Genomic DNA, 22,880 nt, shown 5'->3' with positions numbered 1-22,880 from the left:
GTCCAAAAAAGATCCAAAATAAAAAATGCAATTTTTATTTGTTGAACATAATTTAAAACTGTAACATAAGAAGATTTCTGTATCCATCACCAGAAATACAGAAGACACCTGGAGAGGACTGACTGTCCCTTTGCCAGGGGGAAGGTTTGATGAAAAAACCTGCCTCCACGTTGCCCCTCAGAATGCCTGCAGCTGCAGCGGGCGGGAGGCAGCAGCAGGAGGAGAACCTGGGCTGTGAAAGGCTCCTCTGCCTCTCTGGGAAAGCTGCTGGGGAAGCCAGAGGTCACAGTGCATTGGAGGCCTGGCTTTCAGCCACTGGCCAGGCCAAAATGAAACATCTGCTAGTCTCCCAGGCACCTTGCTGGAGGTGAGTGGAAGAAAGGAGTAGAGAAAACTGATGCTGGACCACAAATTATCACCCTGTATCTTGGCCCTGAAGTGGCCCCTGCTGGCACAGAAGCAGGGTGGAAGTAAAAGTAAATTAATAAAAGTGACACTGTTCAAGGAGAGAGGCTGACAGACCCACTGAAGCACCCCATGTCCTTGCTTGACCAGGAATAAGTCAGGGCATGATGATTTAAAAAACTCTGATCTGAGGCCAATGGCATTGAAATACAAATTGCTGAAGCGGGGGAAGTGGGAGAGGGAGTGAAGGGCTGTTTGTTAGAGGGACTACAGTGGAGATTCTGGCGAGTGTGGGTGGGTTCGCCAGTGACCCCAATATTTTCTTTGCAAAACACCAGAGAGTAAGAATTAGGATGCCCAGGCTGCCCTCTACTGGCAGTTTCTGGGAAGGGCCACAGCACAGCAGCACCCAACCAGCAACCCACAATAGCCAAGTAAGGAGAGAGAGGAGAGAGGGAGAAAGAGAGAGGAGAAAGAAGATAGGCGAGAGAGGGAAATGATCAGCACTCAGGGAGGATGAGGAGGGGCTACACCTCCTGCCAGGCTGAAAGCATGGCTGGGGCCTCCTAGTGGGAGGCTAGAAGCATCTCCATCGATTTTAGGGGGTTCCTCCATCTCAGCCTGGCCTGCAGAGGGGCTTGGAGGAGGAAGACCTCTGGTGCTCACTTCAAAGGCATCGAGAAGAACTTGTTCCCAGACTTGCAGCGGACTTGCTCAGTATGCATGCGCAGCAGCACCTCAGCATCTTCAAACCCATCCACGATTGCCTTAAAACAGCAGCCAGGGGAGGACGGTCACATTAAAGGGCATCTGGGACCCAGAGGTTTGCACTGCAAACAAAACCAGCTCACCCAACTTCAGAGGCTGGGCGAGGCTGAGGCTGCAGGCTCCAGGCTCTGCATTGGCTATCTTGTCTGACCACTTCTGTAATCTCTGAGATTGGTCTTATCATCCCAATTTGACAGATGAGGACACAGACGCTCAGAGCCCTGGATTACAGAAACCAATAAAACCAGGCCTGGGACCCAGCTCTGCTGGAGCCCAAACCCGAGCTCTCTGTCACCTTCAGCCACATTAGGCCAAGAGCAAGGCAGCTTCTTGATCAGAGACCACAGCTGCATCCAGCCTGCACATGTTTGGTTTGGCTTGCAAAATGTTTTTTAAACATCCAAATTAGTTGCTGACATTTGAAAACTGACAGATTCCATGTAAAAATCTAGGTTTCTGGCTTCTCTTATAAAGCAGAAGTGCTAGCAACTCTAGGCCTGCCTTCCTGCATGGCCACACTCCCTACGGCCTCCCCGACCAGAGGTGGGGTATCAGCCACCGCTTACCACTTCATGCAAACAACTCCTAGGGTGCAGATGGGAAAGTGAAATCTTTCAGCTACTTATCAAAATTTGATAGACTCTGGGGGCTGGATGTTCCTTACGCCTGGCACATTTTACTGATTTCCAATGCCAGGCCCAAGCCTCTGACCTCTGGGGAAGTAGCTAGGACTTCAGGGGAAGCCTGCAGCTTCCTCACAGATCAGTGTTCTAGGGCAGTGCTTCTCAAAATTCCCTAGAGATCTTGTTAAAATGTAATTCTGATTTCTTATGCCTAGCATGGGACCAGAGGTCTGCATTGCTAATAAGCTTCAGGTGATGACGCTGCCGGTCCAGGGGCACACCTTGAGTCACAAGGGAAGGTGTTGGGGTCTCCTGCCATGTCATTTGCTTCCCAGGGATTCAGGTTTGGGTGCCTCATCCTCCCCACTCCAGCATCTGTCCCGTCATTTCCGGAGTTCAGCATCCTCTGTGCTCCTGCCCTGGGAATTCACCTGTAGTTCCTGCAGGCACTGCCCCTCCAGCTGGAGACGTGCATCACCCACACACCAGGCCAGGCTGAGGTGGAAAGAAGGGTCCTGGGGAGGAAAATGAGAGGCAGGAGGTCACCCGGACGCCTTGGCAGGCCCTGCCATCACAGCAGGTCTGTGACAGAGCTGTCATGACGTCCCTGCTGGATCCCTGTCCTGCCCAGTGGGAGACAAGTTTCTCAATGTTGGTCCCAAGCACCCTCCACAGACAGACAAAATAGCCCAGGACTGGTCTCATGGACTGAATGCCCCCTCAAAGCCCTGGCCTCCCAGGGTGTGCATCCTCTGAAGGCTGCCGTTTGTAGCACTCACACAGGAGGGAGGTTCTGAAGGGTCTTTGGTTAAAGAGGGTTTTATTCTCGTTAGAGATGGGTCAATGGAGAAGCAGCAGCCCCATTCATTACCTGGTAGAAAGTGGTAAGGTTGAATTCCTCCATGACTCTGTCCACCTCTGAAACCAGGTCCAGGAACTGGGCATGCCCTGAAGTGACCTCGAGCCCAATAAAGGTCCTGGGGAGAGGAAGACAACACAGGCATGAGATGCAGCCTCTGAGAACACCTGCCATCCGTGCAGCCAAGGAGGTGCCAGGCAGAAGGCCAACCAAGAGGCCTGGGCCCTGGGCCTCACCCCGTCTCCCTGGTATGCTGGTTTTCCTGTTCTATGAACCAATTCTCTCAGTCCTCAGATTCTCTGTCTGTAAACCTTCCTTTCCCAGTTCTATACACATCTCTCCTCCCTCCCCTGCATCAAATAACCCTTACAGGAATGCCTTCACCCACCACTGCCAAGTCACAAACCCAGAAGCTTCTGCACCCCCATTCCCCATTCTCCATCACTATTCCAATTGCAAACGACTCCTGTCCTCAAAGAAATCTCTTCTCAAGGACTTTGCTCTCTGGCATCTGCTACCCCTCCCATAAGCACTCAGACTCTCTCTCATCTTTAGAAACTCTCCCCTGAAGCCACGTCTTCAGCAGTCCCCATCCCATTCTCAGTAAAACTTCTCAAAAAGATGATTTGTCCACCATCACTATCTCTTTCTTACCTCCCACCTTCAACACACTTTGCTGGAAGGGCTCTTGTCAAAGTTGCCAACAACCTCCATGTTACCAAATCCAAGGGACACTTCACTGTCCGCCTCTTACCCGTTCAGCGGTATCTCACACAGCGGACTTCCCTCCTTGAAACCCTGTTCTCTCTTGGCTCCCAAGACACCACCTGCTGTACAGTCCTGGTTTAATCTTACTTCCTGCCTCCTGCTTCAGTGTCCTCTGCCACCCTCTCTCCTCTCCAGCCTCTCTGTGGTGAAGGAGAGATGGAGCTCTGCAGTTCTCACTGGCTCTTCTCCATCTGCTCTCCAGGAGGCTGATCTCACCCAGCCCCGCTTTCTCATACAGGCCAACACTGCCTACATTTCTATCTCCAGCTGGTTCCTGTCCTGAACACCCAGTTGTGTCTGTGACATTTCCACCTAGGGGTCTGACAGGCAACAAAACCTAACAGGTAGAAACGCATAGGTACAAAGCAGAATTTTTGATTTTTATCCCACCAGCGTCTCCTATCACAGAAAATGGGGCCAGCTGTTCTAGCCTCAAACCCAGGAATCGATGTTTATTTTCTTCCTTCACATAAACCCAACCCATTGGTAATTCGGCTGCTTCTGCCTCCAGTGTATCTCCAACGTGTCCACCTCTTGGTCTTGCACGGCCATCACCCTAATCTAGGCCACAGTGGCCCCTCACCTAGACAATGACACCTGTCTCCTTTCTGGTCTCCCTGCATCCACCCTTGCTCCCTTCTATCTTGTCTTGAGACTCCACAGTCACAGACACACCATCTAGCCAGACTGCCATCCCCAGGTACAAATCAGAGCATACCTCTCCTCTGTTCAAATCCCTCCAATGGCTTCCATGATACTGAAAATTCAAACTCCTTACTTGACCTTGCAGACCCTGCGTGGGCTAACCCTGCCCATCTCATCTCCCATCCTTCTCCTGCATGCTCTCTGGGTTCCGCCTCACTGGCCTCCTAAACACACTGAACTCTTCCCTGCTTCGGAGTCACTTAGTTTGCTATGTCCTCTACTTGAAGCTCTTGGAACAGCTCTTTCCAAGACTGGCTTCTCATCCTCAGGTCACCATCAAATGCCATCTCCCTGGCCACTTCCCTGGTGCCCTCCTGGACTACCCCCTCCCTACCACTGTATCACACCACAGTTATTAACAAACACTCTCATTACTTACTATCTCTCTCCCCTCTGAATATGAGATTGAAAAGAGCAGGGGCTGTGTCTGCTTCTTCACTGCTGAATACTTAGCATATGGTGAATGCCCGGCACAAGTGGGTGCTTAACGAACTTGGGCAGCACGGACTAAATGAATGAGTAAATAAGGCCCCTTTCCGAAGTGCTCAGAGAAAGTGGCCCAGTGAGTGGATCAGACAGGAAGGCTCGCTTTGAAGCTGGGATAATAATTTCTTCTACTGTTCATCTAACACTTTAATACTTTTAACTTTTCAAAGGCCTTGGGACTCATTTGAGCCTCACAACTGCCCAACAATGGATGTTGGGAGGTGTGTACTGGTGTGAAAACGAAGGTCACAGAGATGAAGACCTGGGCCAAATGCCACAACTGGGATGGAGCTGGGCAGGAACAGGTTTCTGACTTTCACAGGTTTTCACTAAACCAAGATGCTTCTCTCAGTCTCTAGGCACCACCCCCCATGTGGCTCTCCCAGTTATTATTATTATTATTTTTTTTTTTTCAGACAGTGTCTCACTCTGTTGCCCAGGCTGGAGTACAGTGGCGCAATCTTGGCTCACTTTAACCTTGACCTCTAGGGCTCAAGTGATCCTCCCATCTCAGCCTCCCAAGTAGCTAGAACTATAGGCACACACCACCACGCTCAGCTAATTTTTATATTTTTCATAGAGACAGGGTTTGGCCATGTTGCCCAGGCTGGTCTGGAACTCCTGAACTCAATCTATCCACCTGCCTCAGCCTCCCAAAATGCTGGAATTATAGGCGTGTGCTGCTGCGCCTGGCCTCCCCCCATTACTTTTCTTAATGAAAGGTTCAGATCTGGGGATAGCTGCCTTTGTAGTCAGAGCTGGTTAAAAGCAAACAAAAAAGGGGACAAACAAGTCCAGAGGCAAAGCCCTTGATATTTGCACCAAAGAATCTTCCTCTAATAGTGACTGGGGGTTGGGAGGACCCACCTGGTTTTCTCTTGATTGGTGTAAATCTTTACCTGGTTGGCAGTAAAGAAGAATCTGAAATTTAGAAGACCATATTTCAGAAAAAAAGCAGAAAAAAGTAGCTTATGTTAAAAAAAAAACAGCACTTTGAAAATATAGTGAACTCATTTTGCACTTAATATTATCACCCCATTATGCAAGTGGTATCCTGAACCCTAAAATATTAGAGCTGGACAAGACCTTGAAATCACCCAGTCCATGAAACACACAGCATCATCCAGGTGCTAGTAAAAATTTTACTTTGTTAATTGCCTTTCATCTTGATAAACAATTTGAGACTATCTCAACTTTACTGATGGGAACTGAGAAAGCCTTATTGATCAAGTAGGTGATAATAAACCACTTAAAGGCCGATTCCTTTCTTGCAGTTTTTTAAAAAAAACAGACAACTCCAATTTCATCTAAGCAATCATGAGACCATTTCCTTGTGTGTCAGCACTGAGCTCAAGCCTCTGCACACATCCGCTTCTTGAATCCTCACACAACTCTGTGAGCAGGCCTACAGTTATGCCCATCTTACAGATAAAGAAACAGAGGCATGGTGAAGGTGAATCTGGTGAGCCAGAATTTGAACCTCAGTCTGCCTGTTTCCAGAGTCCTTGCTGTCACCTATGACCCTTTGGTGAGGGGAAGTGGGTCTCTGTTGGTGTGAAAACGAGACAGATGCCCCCACCCGCCCACCCATGCCTCAGATCAATAACATAGGAAGAGTCAGGCTCAGCCAGGTAAGTGCTTTGACTTGGACAGGTTCTGCCTGTTGTTCTCTGAGATACTCACAATCTCACCGTGGAAGGTCCTGTCACAGAAACAGATACTTTTACAGCCCCCAGGCCAAGGGTCTCACCCCCCATCTGAGGGAACATAATATACCAGCATGCTGGGTAGAGCCTCACAATCTGTCCAAGGGCAAAAGTCAGCCAGCCAACTCTGTGCCTCTGGGGAAACTGTAAGGGATCGCAGAACCACCAGGAGCTCGGATAAGCGCAGCTTTTAGGAATAGTTCTGCAAGGTATCTGACAGACATCCTGGAGTGGACATTGGATGTCTGTGCCTAACCAACACCCCTTCTCCTGGTCACCTCATGGTGCAGGATGGCTCTCCCTCCCTACTCCAGAGGCAGGCTGCCCAGGCCTAGCCAAGCAGAGCTTAGCATCTCCTCAGTCACAGCAAGAGTCAGGGGTCACCTTTGCCTCAACCAGATGATCGAACTCGAAGAGACCACACCTGGCCTGGCTTCACTCATGACACAGAGCGGTGACAGATCCCTTCCTCAGAGGGAACCGGCCCGGGGGTCCAGGTGCTGTTTTCTAGTCTCCCAGTGAGCAAGGGAACCAGCCACATATACATCCCACAAAGTCCATTCTGCAATGGACTTTGGGCAGTTTTCGGAGGTCCCAGCAAGGAACTTGTGACCAGTGAAGGAACCACTGTATGCAGGGGAGCCCAGGCCGTGGCTTCCCGGCAGGGGCACAGTTCATGCCATCTTCCTGGCGCAGGTGCAGCGTGCCAGTCAGTCATCAGCCCTAACACAGCCGCACTCCTCCTTCATCCAGGGAACAGAGCTTCCGCAGGACAAGGGAAGCATTCTGTGTGGAAGGGGGAAGGGACTGTTAACTCTTTACTCCCAAAGAAAGGGTACAGGAGGCAGGTCAGACCAGTCAGTCATTCCTGTGACTTGTGCTGAAGCCAGTCAGAGAGGGGGACTGTTTTCCCAGGCTGGTACGCCATCAGCCCGGAGATGCAGTGGCTTCTTTTGTCACTGCCATCTGACACCTTCTTGTCACCCTGGTCCACTCATGCATGAGCCAGTACTACCTCTGAATCTTTTAGTTATACCAGCCTATGAATTTCTCTTTGGTTTAAGCCACTTTGGGTTGGGTTTCTGGCACATGTGGTTAAAAGAGTCCTGATAATATACTTACGGCTCAATAAGTTTGATAGTGACAATCCAAAGACGGCGAGTGCTGGACTAGGTTGAGAGACGAGTTTCAGCCCTGATTCCCTGGCTGAGTGACTGGACTGAGACAAATCCCATCCTCCTCTGGGCCTCAGAGGGGTTCAACTAACTGAGCAGTTTCCCAGTTGGGCAGTGACATCCTATGGAATTCCTGGGCCTATGGCCCGCTGACCTGTGGGAGTGCAGCTTTGGCTAGAAGATTTCTGTTTATTTCCATCTTACACAGCCACATACCAGGCTTTTGCGCAACACCTCATTTGAAGAAAGGTTCTGCTGATAAACGCAGAGTCAGAAAACCACCAGCTGGGCGGCTTCTTAGGCTCCTTCTAGTACCAAGAGAAGAGGATCCAGAAAGATATTCTTTGTGCTCCCTCGACCCTGCTCCATGACTCAGCAAGCATCTATTTGATGTCTACAGTGAGCACAGCACCTGGAACAAGCTGCGGGGTAATTCAGAGAGAAGCCACAGAGGAGTGTGAGCTCCAGGAGGGAAGATGGACACAGGAATGACTGCATATGAGGGGAGTGAAATGACCAACCAGGATAAACAACCCCAGGACCGAATGAGCTGCAGATGGAGGGATTCTGCAGGAGATGCCAACTGGGAGAGCCTCAGTAAAAGAGCAGGGTTTTGATCTGGACCCGTCCAGGAGGAGATGCATTTCTGGCAGGAAAAATAGTTATGAAATAATGCAATAGGTAAGGGGAAAAAAAGCTCCAGGCTGGCAGACAAAACCAGAAGTGGGGTCTGGTTCTATATGTTCACCAAAGTGGTGTGCTGAGGGCACCTGTGATCTCCTTTCACCCTCACAAGCCGCCAGTGAGGTAGCTCATCACCACTATGACCTGTTTGCCCTATCATTGTGAAATGGTAACATATGTGTTGGTCTCAGCCTCTAGTTTCTGACACAGAGATCCTAAAACCTGTGTCATTTCCTAAGCAGTGGGGGTGCCAGGAGCATCTTTTCATCTATTGTTTGGTCTGTGACCCTTGGCTCCTGACACAGAGCTCCTAATCCTTTGGAATTTCCTGGGTGACAGAGGTGTCTTTTGTTCCAACAGGCAACTCTTGGTGGGCTCCTGGATGGGGGCTGATCACAGAAAGAGCAAGGCATGATTAGAAGCTGGGAACTTTCAGCTCCACCCCCATCCTCCTGAGATGGGAGGGAAGCTAGAGGCTGCGTTAACAATCAATCATGCCTACATGATGAAGCCTCCAGAAAAATTTAGAACTACAGAGTTTGAGGAGCTTCCCTTGGTGAAAAAGAACACATCCATGTGCTGGGTGGGGGTGCACCCCCAACATAGGGTCAGAAGCTCCCATGCTGGGGACCCTTCCAGACCTCGCCCTAACTGTCTCTTCATCTGGCTGTTCATGTGTATCCTTTAATATATCCTTTGTAATAAACTGGTAACCTAGAAAGTGGATGGTTTTCCTGAATTCTGTGAGCTGTTCTAGCAAATGATCAAATCTGAGGAGGGGTCCATAGAACCTCTGATTTGTAGTGAAATGAGACGGATGTTGTGGGTTACCTGAGAACTCAACAATACAGATGGTGTCTGACATGGAAAGCAGTCTTGTGGGACTGAGCCCCTAGCCTACGAAGTCTGCCCTAACCCTGGGTTATTAGTGTCAGAATTGAGTTAAATTGTAGGACACCCAGTGGGTGTCTGGAGAGTTGGATAATTTGCTGGTGTGGAAAAAAACCCTGCACATCTGGTCACAGAGGTGCTGGAAATACTGAGAGAGAGTTTACAGAGAAAAAGGTGGCTTTTCCTACAGAGCAGATAAGGCATCAGGAGTGTCAAGAGCTGCCACGGCATGCCCAAGGTCACGGAGGATGAGAAGTACAGCAGGCAGCCCCAGGAGAGGGGCCGTGTTCTATCTTTAGGTCTGGCCTGCTTGCTGGGGTAATGCCTGCAATAGCTCAGGAGAGAAGCCGTGGAGGAGAGGGAGCGGAGAGGCGGAGGGAAACACTCACCTCTGGAAGGAGGCCACGCGGGCTTTCAGAGCTTGCACAAAGGGGAGGATCCAGTGGTGGCGCAGAACCACGCTCTGGGACAGGCTGAGGTGGAACGCCTCCATCCTTACCAGCCGGGGGACGTATGTCTGGGCATGTGGCAACAACACATCAAGCAGATCCAGGAACTCCTCCTTGGCTTCATCTGGAAGGGAAGAGTGAAGAAGGTGGGCCTTTCTCTCAGCCAAGGTGCCATGGTTGAATGAAGAAGCCCAGAAGGCAGAGGGAGGTCCTTATTACTCTGGGTTTGGGAAGAAAATTACTTGGACAGCAGCCTATGTCTATGTCTTCTCATAGCATTTTAATAGGTATTTCTGGGAAGTCCCAGCTAGAGCAATCAGACAAGTGAAAGAAAGAAAAGGAATTCAAATTGGAAAGCAAAAAGTCAAATTATCCTTGCTTTAGGATGATATGATCTTATATTTGTGTTTTGTTTTTGTTTTTTTTGAGACAGGGTCTTACTTTGTTGCCCAGGCTGGAGTGCAGTGGCTCAGTCTCAGCTCCCTGCAAACTCGGCCTCCTGGGTTCAAGCAATTCTCCTGCCTCAGCCTCCTGAGTAGCTGGGACTACAAGGATGTGCTGCCCCATCTGGCTAATTTGTATATTTTTTGTAGAGATGGGGTTTTACCATATTGGCCAGGCTGGTCTTGAACTCTTGACCTCGAGTGATCTGCCCACCTTGGCCTCCCAAAGCGCTGGGATTACAGGCATGAGCTACTGTGCCTAGCCTGATCTTATATTTGGAAAAGCCTAAAGCCTCCATCAAAAAACTATTAGAAATAAATTTAGTAAAGTTGCAGGATACAAAATCAGCATACAAATCAGCATTTCTACATGCCAACAATGAACAATCTGAAAAAGAAATCAAGAAAGCAATCCCAATTACAACAGCTACAAATAAAATAAAATAAAATAAAATAAAATAAAATAAAATAAAATACCTAGGAATAAACTTAGCAAGAAGTGAAAGATCTCTACAATGGAAACTATAAAACACACAAGAAATTGGAGAGGACACAAAAAAATGAGATGATATTCCATGTTCATGGATTGGAAGAATCAACAGCGTTAAAATGTCTATAATACCTAAAGCAATCTACACATTTAATACAATCTCTATCAAAATATCAATGACATTCTTCACAGAAATAGAAAAAAAAAATCCTAAAATTTATATGAAACCACAAAAGATCCAGAATAGTCAAAGCCATCCTGAGCAAGAAGAACAAAACTGGAGGAATCACATTACTTCAAATTATACTACAGAGCTACAGTAACCAAAACAGCATGGTACCGGCCTAAAAACAGACATGCAGACCAACGGAACAGAATACAGAACCAAGAAATAAATCCATACATCTACTGTGAACTCATTTTCAACTAAGGTGCCAAGAACACACACTGGGAAAAGATAGTCTCCTCAATAAAAGGTGCTGGGAAAACTGGATATCCACAAGCAAAAGAATGAAACTAGGCCCCTATCTCTTGCCATATACAAAAATCAAATCAAAATGGATTAAAGACTTAAATCTAAGACCTCAGACTATGAAACTGCTACACATTGGGGAAACTCTCCAGGACATTGGTCTGGGCAAAGATTTCTTAATTCCTGGGAAGCACAGGCTACCAAAGCAAAAATGCACAAATGGGATATCCTATCAAGTTAAAAAGCTTCTGCACAGCAAAAGAAACAATCAACAAAGTGAAGAGACAACCCACAGAATGGGAGAAAATATTTGCAAACTACGCATAGAATAACCAGAATATATAAGGAGCTCAAATAACTATAGGAAAAAAATCAAATAATCTAATTTAAAAATGGGTAAAAGATCTGAATAGATAGTTCTCAAAAGAAGACATACAAATGGCAAACAGGCATATGGGAAGCTGTTCAACATCACTGATCATCAGAGGCAAACAAATTAAAACTATAACGAGCTATCAACTCACCCCAGTTAAAATGGCTTTTATCCAAGACAGGCAATAACAAATGCTGGTGAAGATGTAGAGAAAGGGGAACTCTCATACACTGTTGGTGGGAATGTAAATTAGCACAGCCACTATAGAGAACAGTATGGAGGTTCCTCAAAAAAATAAAATAGAACGACCATAGGACCCAGCAATTGCACTGCTGGGTTTGTACCCTAGAGAACAGAAATCAGTATCTTGAATAGATATCTGTACTCCTGTGTTTATTGCAGCACTATTCACAATAGCCAAGATTTGGAATTAACCTGAGTTGTCCATCAACACACAATGGATAAAGAAAACGTGGCACATATACACAAAGGAGTACTATTCAGCCACAAAAAAGAATTAGATCCTGTCATTTGCAGCAACATGGATGGGAACTAGAGGACATGATGTTACGTGAAATAAGCCAGGCACAGAAAGACAAACTTTCCATGTTCTCACTCATTTGTGGAAGCTAAAAATTAAAACAATTGAACACATGGAGATAGGATTATTACCAGAGGCTGGGAAGGGTAGTGAGGGTGGGGGCAGGTAGGGTAAAGAATGAGGATGGTTGCTGGGTACAGAAATATAGTTAAATACGCCAGGTGTGGTGGCTCACTCCTGTAATCCCAGCACTTTGGGAGGCCAAGGTGGGCTGATCACCTGAGGTCGGGAGTTCGAGACCAGCCTGACCAACATGTAGAAGCCCCCGTCTCTACTAAAAATACAAAATTAGCAGGGCATGATGGCACATGTCTGTAATCTTAGCTACTCGGGAGGCTGAGGCAGGAAAATAGCTTGAACTTGGCAGAAGTTGCGGTGGATTGAGATTGCACCATGGCATTCCAGCCTGGGCAACAAGAGTGAGACTCTGTCTCAAAAAAAGTTAAATACAATAAATAAGATCTAGTATTTGATAGCACAACAGGTGACTACACTCGACAATCATTTGCTGTACATTTTAGAATAAGGGAGTACAAATAGAATCTTCATAACACAAAGAAATGATAAATGCTTGAGGTGACGGTACCCCATTTACCCTGATGGGGTACACTGCATGCCTGTATCAAAATAGCTCATGTACTCCATAAATATATACACCTATAATGTATCCAAAAAATTAAAAATATAAAAAGTTAAAGTTTTGTAATTTTTTCTTTAAAAACTAGGCATTTCTGGTTATAGAAGTAACACATGCTCCTGAAATTCTGTCACCTAAAGCAATGGTCTCCAAACTACTATGATCACACAGCCCATTAGTAAAACAAGTTTGCATGTATATGCTAATAAACATATATTTATAAATTACAAGTGTGTGCTACTCTGTAAAATTATGTGTTATAAAACGTGCACTCTCAAAAACAGAAACCTAAAAAGAATGAGATAAAAAGAAACACATTAGGCTGGGCACGGTGGCTCACACCTGTAATCTAGCACTTTGGGAGGCTGAAGCGGGCAGATCGCGAGGTCAGGAGATCGAGACCATCCTAGCTAATACGGTGAAACTCCATCTCGACTAAAAATACAAAAAAATTGGCCAGGCGTGGTGGCACATGCCTGTAGACTTAGCTACTCAGGAGGCTGAGGCAGGAGAATCACTTGAACCCAGGAGGCGGAGGTTGCAGTGAGCTGAGATCACCACACTGGACTTCAGCCTGGGCGACACAGCAAGATTCTGTCTCAAAAAAAAAAAAAAAAAAAGAAAAGAAATACATTTAAAAGTTCTAATAATTTTCTCCCACACCCTAAACCGTAGTATTATCTTGACCTCTCCCCTAGCGGGCATATGCCCCACTTTCAACACCAACTTCCCTAGAGATGAAGACAGTTAAACTTTGGCGCCTATTTCCACTGCTTTTTCTTAGTGCATATACTAATGTCATTTGTTAAGAAAAAAAAAAAAAAAAAAAAAAAGAAGAGAGAGTATACCATTTAAATGCTTCTGCAACTAATTTCTACATATAACATTACATGTTGGACATCTTTCCCCTCAGTATAGAGAGGCCAAGTTCATTATTATTGCTCCATAGTAATCTATTAATCAGAATAGATTTGCATTTCTCTAATCAGTCTACTATTGATAGACAGCATGATTCGAATTTTTCACAAAGAACACCACAATAACCACCCTTGTATGTTCACGTTACTTTTTTTTTTTTTTTTTTTTTTTTTTTTTACCAAATATGTGACTGCAGCTGCATGATTAACAGAGTCTTGTATACCCAGTATCCTACTCAATTTGCCCAAATCCCCTGGTGGATAGGCAGCATAGAGAATCATATCATTCTCCTTGTGCAAATGGGGAAATGGAAGTTTCAAGAACGTACCTGACCTAACACAAAACCTAAACTTACTCTGTCTACTGTGCTAACTTGACATAGATGATCTGATTTAACATTCATGAAAGTCCTAGAAGATGAGTATTACTACTCTCCCCATTTTATCGATTTATTTTATTTTATTTGAGATGGGGTCTCACTCTGTCACCCAGGCTAGAGTACAGTGGAGCGATCTCGGCACACCATAGTCTCTACCTCCCAGGCTCAAGCCATCCTCCCACCTCAGCCTCCCAAGTAGTGGGGACCATAGGTGTGTGCCACCATGCCTGGCTAATTTTTTAGTATTTTTGGTAGAGACAGGCTTTTGCCACATTGCCCAGGCTGGTTTCAAATGTGTGGGCTCAAGCAATCTGCCTGCCTCCACCTCCCAAAGCGCTGGGATTACAGGAGTGAGCCACTTGGCCCAGCCAGCATTACCCCCATTTTAGATATGAAGAAACTGAGGCTCTGAGAAGTCTAGTATCTTATAAAGGGGACCCAGAGTAGTGGGCAGTGGTGTGAAGTCTGACTCTGAAGCCTGGGCATTTTCTGCCTGCCACCTGCTCATCAGGGCTAGGGTGGGATTTCAACCTTGCACACCCAGTATACCCAGGGTCCTCTCAGAAATAAAGTGCCTGCTGTACCCTGGCATTACCTTGACATCCTGCTCCAGATTCTCTTTCGGTCACCTCCTCATGAGCAGGGAGAATATTATATCCAGAGTTAACATATATTTCAGGCTATGAATTCAAAACCAAGATGACAGAAAAATCCCTAATTCTTGAAACCTGCTCTTTCTCTGTTACGTCAGTGACTTTCCCACCACCAGTGCTAAGTTTTTGGTTTCTTCCTTTTAGTTGGGGCCAGATTCTGCCCTTCAAGAGGCATCTATGGGTCTATGGGTCTTGGCCACTTGCCTTTCACACCTCACTCACATGGTATATAGACGTGGGTGGCCCAGTTGCCCCGCTCATGGGGGAAGGTGCGCACCCGTCCCCCGTGTTTGGCACTGTCATCTTCAGGCCCCTCCTCGGTGCCGGGGAACATGTTTAGCACACTGTCAGGTACTGGAAACCTCTGCCTGGGAAGGGGGGTCTGGCCACTGCAAAAGGAAAAAAAGACCAATGAGCACATTTATCCTGTTAGCACTGTCTACCTTTGTGCATACCATAGAAGTTGTAGCCCCTTATATATGGTGGCTCTGAGTGTGTTCCCAGCCCGGTGCTGGAAGCAGCTTCTAGAGAGCCAAAATTGTTTCTCCAGTATGTCTCACTGGGGTCTCCAACTCTGAGGGACAGACCTTAGCAGGGCGCGAGGTCCCCATGGGAACAACGGGGCATGTAGCAATGTGGCTCAGGAGTCACATTCCCAAGCTGGACAGGCTGTAGGTGAAGTAGCACTTTCTACCTCTGCGATCTTGGGCAGGCCATGTCCCCTTTCTGGGCCTCAAATGCCTCATCTGAAAGTATATGTCTACCTGATAGAGCAGTTGTGAGATCAACTGAGCTACTGCTTGTAAAGCACTCAGCAAAAATAAGGCCTAGCACTTAAGAACCTAAGCCCCAGGAAGTAAGAAAGGCCAATGGCTTTGTTCACCGCTGAATTCCCAAACCCCAGACTGGCACGGAGTGGGAGGGACCTCAGTGAATATTTACTGGATGAATGAAAAAGCTCTCCCTACACTTTAGCAAGTATTATTATCGCAAATGTATTCACATCAGGAAACAGACCTGATTTGATGGTACGTGATGTGTGCCGGACTATGGAGTGGGCCAGCCCGGAGGCTGAATCCGAACCCATGTGGTCTGGCTTCCCAACCTGGCCCTAGCCAGGTGGGGCCACTATGGGGCTTTGTCTGGGGGTATCTTCTGGATCGTCCTTTCTCCCTGCGTCCCCCTTTCCTTCCCCGGAGCTGCCCCGCCCCATCCCTCCCCACTCCACCCCCAGACTCTAGGGTCGGGTCTGGGTCTAGGACGATGCGCAAGCCCTCCAGAGAGACTTCCTCATTCCTCACCTACGGTGGCTCCCATCCCCCGGCCTGGTCCGCATCCCGTCCTCGGACTCATCCTCGGAGCCGCTGCTGCTGTAGCCCACCAGGGGCGCCGCGCTCATGGAGCCTCATCCGAGACGACCGAGCACGTCCTCCAGCAACCTCACCCGGCACCCGGAGTTCCGCTGTGCCGGAAGCGCCCTCCTAGGGGCGGGGCCTGGGCTGGCACCGCCTCGGGGCGGGGCCAGGCGGGGCCGGCAGGGGCGGGACCCGGCAGGACTGCAGCTGAGGCTCAGCCTACCGACTCCACGCTGCCTGCCGGCTGCGCACGCGGCGCTGGCCATTTGCCCCGTTGCCCCCTTCCGGCAAACCCCAGCTTTCATGTACCCATTTCACAGATCGCTCAGGGCCCTCACCTTTCTTCCCGCTGCTCTGTCTGCAGCCACCCGGGACCAGACTTCCCAGACACGACGGTCCCGCGTCAGCGCACTAGACCCAGCAGAGACCCCTGCCTGCCCCGATCCCGTCCAGGATCAGAGGTGCGGGAGCGCCCTCCTCAAATCGGACCAAAGTCCGAGACCCTAGAAGCCCAGCTGAGGAGTTGGGGTCAATTGCGGAAGACCAGAGGGTCTAGAAGGCCCCTCCTCTCCCGCTCAGAGCCGGGCCGAGGGCGGCCCCCGGGAACTCTCTCCCCTAAGACCGAGAGGGGTGGCTGGGAGCAGAGCGCTCTTCCTCCGTTAGCCAAGGCGTCCAGGCCCGGAGACTGGAGAAGCGCCCGGAGCACCCGGCTTGTCCGACCCGGCCCGGCCGCGGGGTCCCCGGCAGGGGGCGGCCTCGCTCCGCGCCGCCCGCTACTCCTGCAGCCGCCGCCGCCGCCGCCCGGGATGCCGCTCCTCCCCCGGCCCCGCCTCCTTGGCCCCCGCGCCGCCCGCCCGTCTGCCCGTCTCCGCAAGGCCATCGGTCCGTCCGCCCGCCCTCCCGGCTCTCCTCGCCCCGGCCCCGCTACTCCGGCAGCGCGCGTCGCTTCCTCCGTTCCGGCCGCCGCTAGCCCGTCCCCCGCCCCCGGTCCGGCCGCCGCCGCTACGCGAGGCCGGGGATTGGCAGCGCGCGTAGGCCGCGCCGCCGCGGATGGAGCCGGAATAAAGGGGCGGCCGAGGGAGCAGCTGGTAGCCGCTCGCCCCGCGCCTGCCCTACAGGCGGCCTGGAGCAGGTGAGCGGCGGGGCGCCCGGGGCCGCATCTGGGGGCTACCCCATTGCCCGCCGCACCCCTTCCCCTGCCTGCCCGGCCGCCCCCCCAACCCCCGCGCCCCTTAGCCACGACCTGGCGGCCTCTTGAGCTCCTGGGCGGCCCAGGCAGGGTCTCGACGCTCAGTGGCTTCCTGGGCCAGGCCTGCAGCCCTGGGGCCTTTCTCCAGCCTGGTCGCCCTCGGGGCCCACCCTCGGGTCGCAGCGGCCTGGCCATCCCGGGCGAGGGCTGACAGGACGCGGCCCAGCTGGGCCTGCAGGCAGGGCCGGCGAGAGGTGATCAGCTTTCATTTGGTTTCTCCGGGAGGAAGAGCTGGGGTGGGGCACAGGTGGGGTCCTCCCCTGCCTCTCCTCGCCTCCTCTATCCCCTTTGCGGAGTGATCAGAGAGGCTTCCTGGCTGCACCTTGCTGCAGGAGGGCCGGGGTGGGCGGGGTGAGAGGGGGGCTGCAGTCCAAGCCAGAGGACATTGACCCTGACAGCCATTCGTGCCAGAAAAAAGCAAACAAAACAGTGGGTTGGCACAGTGGACCTAGAGGCGTTCAGAGAAGCCCACCTTCCCCCGCTCTGTCCCGGGAAGGCTTAGATAACCGAGTGGTAGCTGCACGCTTAAGTAACTTGCTGCCTCCATCCAGAGCAGCCGCTCCTCTCTTCCCTCCCTTCCACAAGATGCTGAGGATGACCGCTTTTAGCCTGACTCTTACGTTTCTTTGGCAGAGCAGTTAGAGGCCAGGCTGGCCTGTGAAGGCATCTCCTTCCTTCTTCCTCTGCTCAGAAGAAAACTTACAAACTTTTCGATGTAAGAGGCAGATGAGCTGGGAACCTGGAAGTGGGTTGCATCTGACTCTGAAAGTTCCTCCCTCTCGCTGGCATTACCTTATGCTGCCACAAAGTGGTGAGTTAGAGATTTGCCTGGGCTGGGTGGGCTTTATCTTCCAACGATTACCCAGAATGTTATAGACTTGGAGTAAGGGAATGGAGTTGTCTCCAGAGAGGTGATGAGAAGTGCTCTGTGGTTAGCATGCTGCATCCTGCATTACCAAGGCAAACCAGACAGTTTCCTACATTTTCTGCAGGCCTTGACACTATGAGACTCAGAGGATTTGGGAGTGTGTCTGTGTGTGTTCTGGGAGAGCACTAGAGTGAGGAATTCTGCTGTGTGGACATCAAGCCTGGGTGGCTCTGTGGCCCTCTCATCTAGCCCCCATCAGCCATAGGCTCCGGTTCCTGTAGGGCCACCCATTCTGTCTGGTGGAGAGAGAATGGGCTTGTGGCCAGGGCTAGTTGAGGGGGTGTGGACAGTCCCTCATAGGGGAGGGTTTTTGAAATGGTCCTTGGTTCCATGTAGTTATCCTAAATATTGACTGTAAGAGACTATTTGCCACTGGGCTCTCAGACCTGAGAGGTCTGTCCTCCTCACTCAGGTTAGTGACAAGAGAGGAGCCACAGGCCTCAAGGAGGACTCTGTATTATAGGCCGATCACCCCAGACTCTCACCTGTGAGTCCAAGCTAAAGAGGGTTAGCAGGAAGCTGGAAGAGACTTGTGGAGGCTGGGATGTCCTGGCCCAGGGGCGGGGCACTGAGGTGGGTGGGGTGGAGGCCGCTGCCATGCCCTCTGCCTGGAGGAGCTGAGCTGGCTGCATACCTCTCTGCTCACCTAAGAAGGGAGCAGTCCAGCTGCCCTGAGCACCTCTGCCTTCCCCAATGAGTGGTTTGTGATGGTGTGGTGAGTGTGGGCAGGACAGGGAGAGGGCCCAGGAAACTGCTGCTTGTTCCTTCCTCGAGCTCACACTTTCTCTCTTCTCTACAGAACGGATCACTGGGGAAGGCAGAGCCTCCCAGGCACTGCTGGGACCCTCCCTTGAAGAGCCCCCATGTCCTGTAGACAGAGATTTGTAGTCTGTCCGCTTGGTTACTGACTTGAGCTGTCTGACCAGCCCCTCTTCTGTGCCTTGTTTGAGGTCCTTGTCCATCTCTCTGATCTGGCAACTTCTCTGTCTGGGTTGGGGCACCCGAAGCAGGAAACTGAAGCCATTACTCTCCAAACCCTGTTTCATCTTCCCAAGCATGTCGGAGAGCTGGCAACAGCCGCCACAAACGCAGCCGCAGCAGCCACAGCCACCGCAGCCTCAGCACCATGCAGAGCCACCGCCAGCCCTGGCGGAGCACACGTTGCCCCCAGGTACCGCGGAGAACCCCCTGGGCTGTGCTGTCTATGGCATCCTCCTGCAGCCAGACCCGGGCCTGCAGCCTCCACAACACGCGCCCCTGCAGGCAGCAGGAGAGCCAGGACTCAAATGCGGGGTGTGTGGTCACGACCTGGCTCACCTGTCCAGTCCCCATGAGCACCAGTGTCTGGCGGGCCACGACCGCTCGTTCCAGTGTACACAGTGTCTCAAGATCTTCCACCAGGCCACTGACCTGCTGGAGCACCAGTGCGTGCAGGCTGAGCAGAAGCCCTTCGTCTGTGGGGTCTGCAAGATGGGCTTCTCACTCCTCACCTCACTGGCGCAGCACCACAGCTCCCACAGCGGCTTGGTGAAGTGTTCCATCTGTGAGAAGACCTACAAGCCAGCCGAGGCAGCGGAGCCGGCCACCACTGCCGCCCCGTCGCTTCCCGCAGCACCTCCGCCTTCCACTGTCACCCCTGCTGAACAGGCCGACAAGCCCTACAGCTGCCCCATCTGCCAAAAGCCCTTCAAGCATCTGTCTGAGCTCTCTCGGCATGAGCGGATCCACACGGGCGAGAAGCCCTACAAGTGCACGCTGTGTGACAAGAGCTTCAGCCAGTCGTCCCACCTGGTGCACCACAAGCGCACGCACAGCTCCGAGCGGCCCTACAAGTGCGCGGTCTGCGAGAAGACCTTCAAGCACCGCTCTCACCTGGTGCGCCACATGTACGCGCACTCGGGCGAGCACCACCTGTTCCGCTGCAACGTGTGCGAGCTACATTTCAAGGAGTCGTCGGAGCTGCTGCAGCATCCGTGCACGCCAAGCGGGGAGCGGCCCTTCCGCTGCGGCGAGTGTCAGAAGGCCTTCAAGCGGCCCTCGGACCTGCGGCAGCATGAGCGCACGCACAGTGCCGAGCGGCCCTTCAAGTGCGACCTGTGCCCCATGGGTTTCAAGCAGCAGTACGCACTGATGCGCCACCGGCGCACGCACAAGGCGGAGGAGCCTTTCAAATGTGGCCTGTGCGAGAAGGGCTTTGGGCAGCCCAGCCACCTGCTCTACCACCAGCACGTGCACACCCTCGAGACACTCTTCAAGTGCCCCGTGTGCCAGAAGGGCTTCGACCAGTCGGCCGAGCTGCTGCGGCACAAATGCCTGCCTGGCGCAGCAGAGCGGCCCTTCAAGTGCCCTGTGTGCAACAAGGCCTACAAGCGGGCCTCGGCCCTGCAGAAGCACCAGCTGGCCCACTGCGCGGCGGCGGAGAAGCCCCTGCGCTGCACGCTGTGCGAACGCCGCTTCTTCTCCTCTTCTGAGTTTGTGCAGCACCGCTGTGACCCGGCCCGCGAGAAGCCACTCAAGTGCCCAGACTGCGAGAAACGCTTCAAGTACGCGTCAGACCTGCAGCGGCACCGGCGGGTGCACACAGGCGAGAAGCCCTACAAGTGCCCCAACTGCGACAAGGCCTTCAAGCAGCGAGAGCATCTCAACAAGCACCAGGGCGTGCACGCCCGTGAGCAGCAGTTCAAGTGCGTATGGTGCGGGGAGCGCTTCCTGGATGTGGCCTTGTTGCAGGAGCACAGCGCGCAGCATAGCGCGGCCGCTGCGGCTGCGGAGGGCGCCTACCAGGTAGCTGCCTGCCTGCCCTGAGTCCGTGGCAGTGGCCTCTACCGGCCTGACCGGAGTAGGCACTGTCGGCCCAGCAGGCCTCACGCAGTCTAGCTCCTCACAGCTGCCTTGTACCAAGGTCCCTACCCAGCTCAGTGTTCTGAGACCTCGGGAGTGAGGACACAGGGGTACCAGGCAGGGAGAGGATGTGGTGCTGGTATTCCTGGCACCAGCAGGCAGTACGGGCAGCCAGATTGCTGTGGCCCATCCTGATTCCCCAAACCTCTTTTCCATCACGAGATTCGCTTTCTTGAGAGCCATCAGCCTCCCTTATTTCTGGAGCACTGGAACCAGGCTGGAAGTCAAGTGGCCTCTCTCTGCCCCAAGAAAGGTGTGATGCCAGCCCAGCCTTCCTGTATCTTTCAATCTAATTAGCAACCACATAGGTTAGGAAAGCAGAGGCTCATGGTGAGGCTGGGACCCCAGAGGTGGGCTAGGTGTAATGTTATCAGTTGCTGTTGGGGGAGAAGGCCAGCTTTAAGACATAGTCTTGGGGACCAGGAGGGCAGATGGTGAGTCACAGCCCTCTCTCTCTGCTCCAGCCAGCGGTGATGTGTCCCCAGGTTTCTGGCAGGTGAGATGTGCAGGGTGGGTCTTGGCACTGGGTCTGCCTGGAGACCAGTGGGCCCAGGGGGTAGGAGGAAGCTGAGAAGTTCCTGTGACACTCTCAGCCAAGGGACAGTGCCATCCTTGGGGACAGGAGGAAAAGCAGCCTGTCTGTGCTACGGGCAAATCCTCAGGTTTTGGAAGTGCTTCTCCTACCTTTGTAGTGTGGTTCTGAGCTGTGGTGGGGCATGTGCTGTGCTCTCAGCAGACAGAATTGCTGGTATTAAAGGCAGGGATGGTTAGCCCACCTGGGGATGTGAGCAAGCAGGACCAGGCCTAGGATCTCGCCAGCAGATGCCAGCAAGTGTCCTCCTCTGAATTGTGCGAACCAAAGTGTCAGGGACTTGGGGCACAGCCCAGATCAGCTCACCCCAGTTCCTCTTCAGAGCCAAGACCAGGCCAGGGTGGGGACCTCCCAGTGCCCTCCCTAAATCAGTGTGACTGCCGACCTGGACCCCAGGGGTCTGGTGTTGCCAAAATGTTCTGTGCAACATCCAGCTACTTTAAAGGCCAGAGTGTCCTTTGGGTCCTCCTAGAGTCCCCCTAGGTCTCTGGCTGCCCATCAGGCTCATGGAGCAGAGGGTGTCTCAGGCATAGGGAGGAGAAGGAGCAAGTGGGTTAAGGAAGTCAGTGGGGGGCCTGGCACATGGAGTTGACCAACACTGCCGGTGACCATGGCCCTCCTGGAAGCCCAGAAGGACCTTTATTATTAAAATAATCATTTCAAATCCTGCTCTGTCCCCTGCCCTCTTCCAGCCCCACCCCTCCCTGGTCTTGAAAGAAGGACTAATCAGTGGGCACATCAAGGGCCCAGAGGGCAGGGAGATGCCACCGTGCTTCTCTGTCACTGTAAGAAGGCTGACCAGCCATGTCCGCCTCCTCCGTCTGACTGAGTTCCTTCCTGTGCTCACAGGGAGGGGCTGGTCCTTCCCCTCGGTGCCGGCTCTCTGTCACAATGCCTCAAAAGACACAGAACCCAGGCCTACAACCGTCCCAAATGCTAATTCTTTTCCTTTCATTTTGCTTTCTAAAAGCAGTTTGTTATACTATTCATAACATTGTAGAGTTTAATTTCATGTCATTTTGGATCTTATATAAAAATGTGAGGATTTGGATTTTTAAAAAGAATGACTCCATTTTAGGTAGCCACTTTTGATGTTAATATATAGTGAGTCCAATGTATGCTTTAGAAGTAAAGACATTGACTGTCACAGACCAATGCACTGCCTGTTCTGCTCCTTCTTCCACAGGGGAATGCTGGGCATGGAGAGGCAGAGAGGGGCACAGGCCAGAGTGGCAGCTTGGGGACTGGGGCATAGGGCTGGGTTTGAATCCTGAGCTTTGAACATTCTGGCTGTGGGGCCTTGGGAACCTCTTTGGCACTCAGTTGCCTTATCTGTAAAATGGGGAGGTTCACCTTGCCTTGCTTGGCTG

The 22,880-nt window shown here is 51.5% G+C and overlaps 2 protein-coding genes across 6 annotated transcripts; one reads left to right on the top strand and one right to left on the bottom strand.

Annotated features, from left to right (window-relative positions):
* Positions 1-12: 12 nt before the first annotated feature.
* Positions 13-15,989, bottom strand: USB1 (U6 snRNA biogenesis phosphodiesterase 1). 2 transcript variants are annotated; one of them, XM_032284052.1, is made up of 7 exons: positions 15,787-15,989; positions 14,708-14,874; positions 9,460-9,643; positions 5,482-5,535; positions 2,668-2,773; positions 2,228-2,311; positions 13-1,172 (listed from the first exon to the last, which is right to left on the bottom strand). In XM_032284052.1, exons 1-7 carry the CDS (start codon positions 15,882-15,884, stop codon positions 1,068-1,070), a joined length of 798 nt encoding a protein of 265 aa, XP_032139943.1. In that variant the 5' UTR covers positions 15,885-15,989; the 3' UTR covers positions 13-1,067. The 2 variants fall into 2 exon arrangements, with proteins under 2 accessions (XP_032139943.1, XP_032139944.1); XM_032284053.1 differs by having other exon boundaries at positions 1,035-1,235.
* A 715-nt stretch (positions 15,990-16,704) lies between these two features.
* Positions 16,705-22,665, top strand: ZNF319 (zinc finger protein 319). 4 transcript variants are annotated; one of them, XM_032284048.1, is made up of 3 exons: positions 16,705-16,972; positions 17,723-17,900; positions 18,817-22,665. In XM_032284048.1, the coding sequence occupies exon 3, from the start codon at positions 19,074-19,076 to the stop codon at positions 20,820-20,822; it is 1,749 nt and encodes a 582-aa protein (XP_032139939.1). In that variant the 5' UTR covers positions 16,705-16,972; positions 17,723-17,900; positions 18,817-19,073; the 3' UTR covers positions 20,823-22,665. The 4 variants fall into 4 exon arrangements, with proteins under 4 accessions (XP_032139939.1, XP_032139941.1, XP_032139942.1 ...); XM_032284050.1 differs by having other exon boundaries at positions 16,733-16,972; positions 17,728-17,900; XM_032284051.1 differs by lacking the exon at positions 17,723-17,900 and having other exon boundaries at positions 16,733-16,972.
* Positions 22,666-22,880: the final 215 nt, after the last annotated feature.

This window comes from Sapajus apella, unplaced genomic scaffold (assembly GCF_009761245.1).
Source record: "Sapajus apella isolate SASKATOON/1434 unplaced genomic scaffold, GSC_monkey_1.0 scaffold15, whole genome shotgun sequence".
Classification (NCBI taxonomy): Eukaryota; Metazoa; Chordata; class Mammalia; order Primates; family Cebidae; genus Sapajus; species Sapajus apella.
This window is presented reverse-complemented; position numbering and strand designations above follow the sequence as displayed.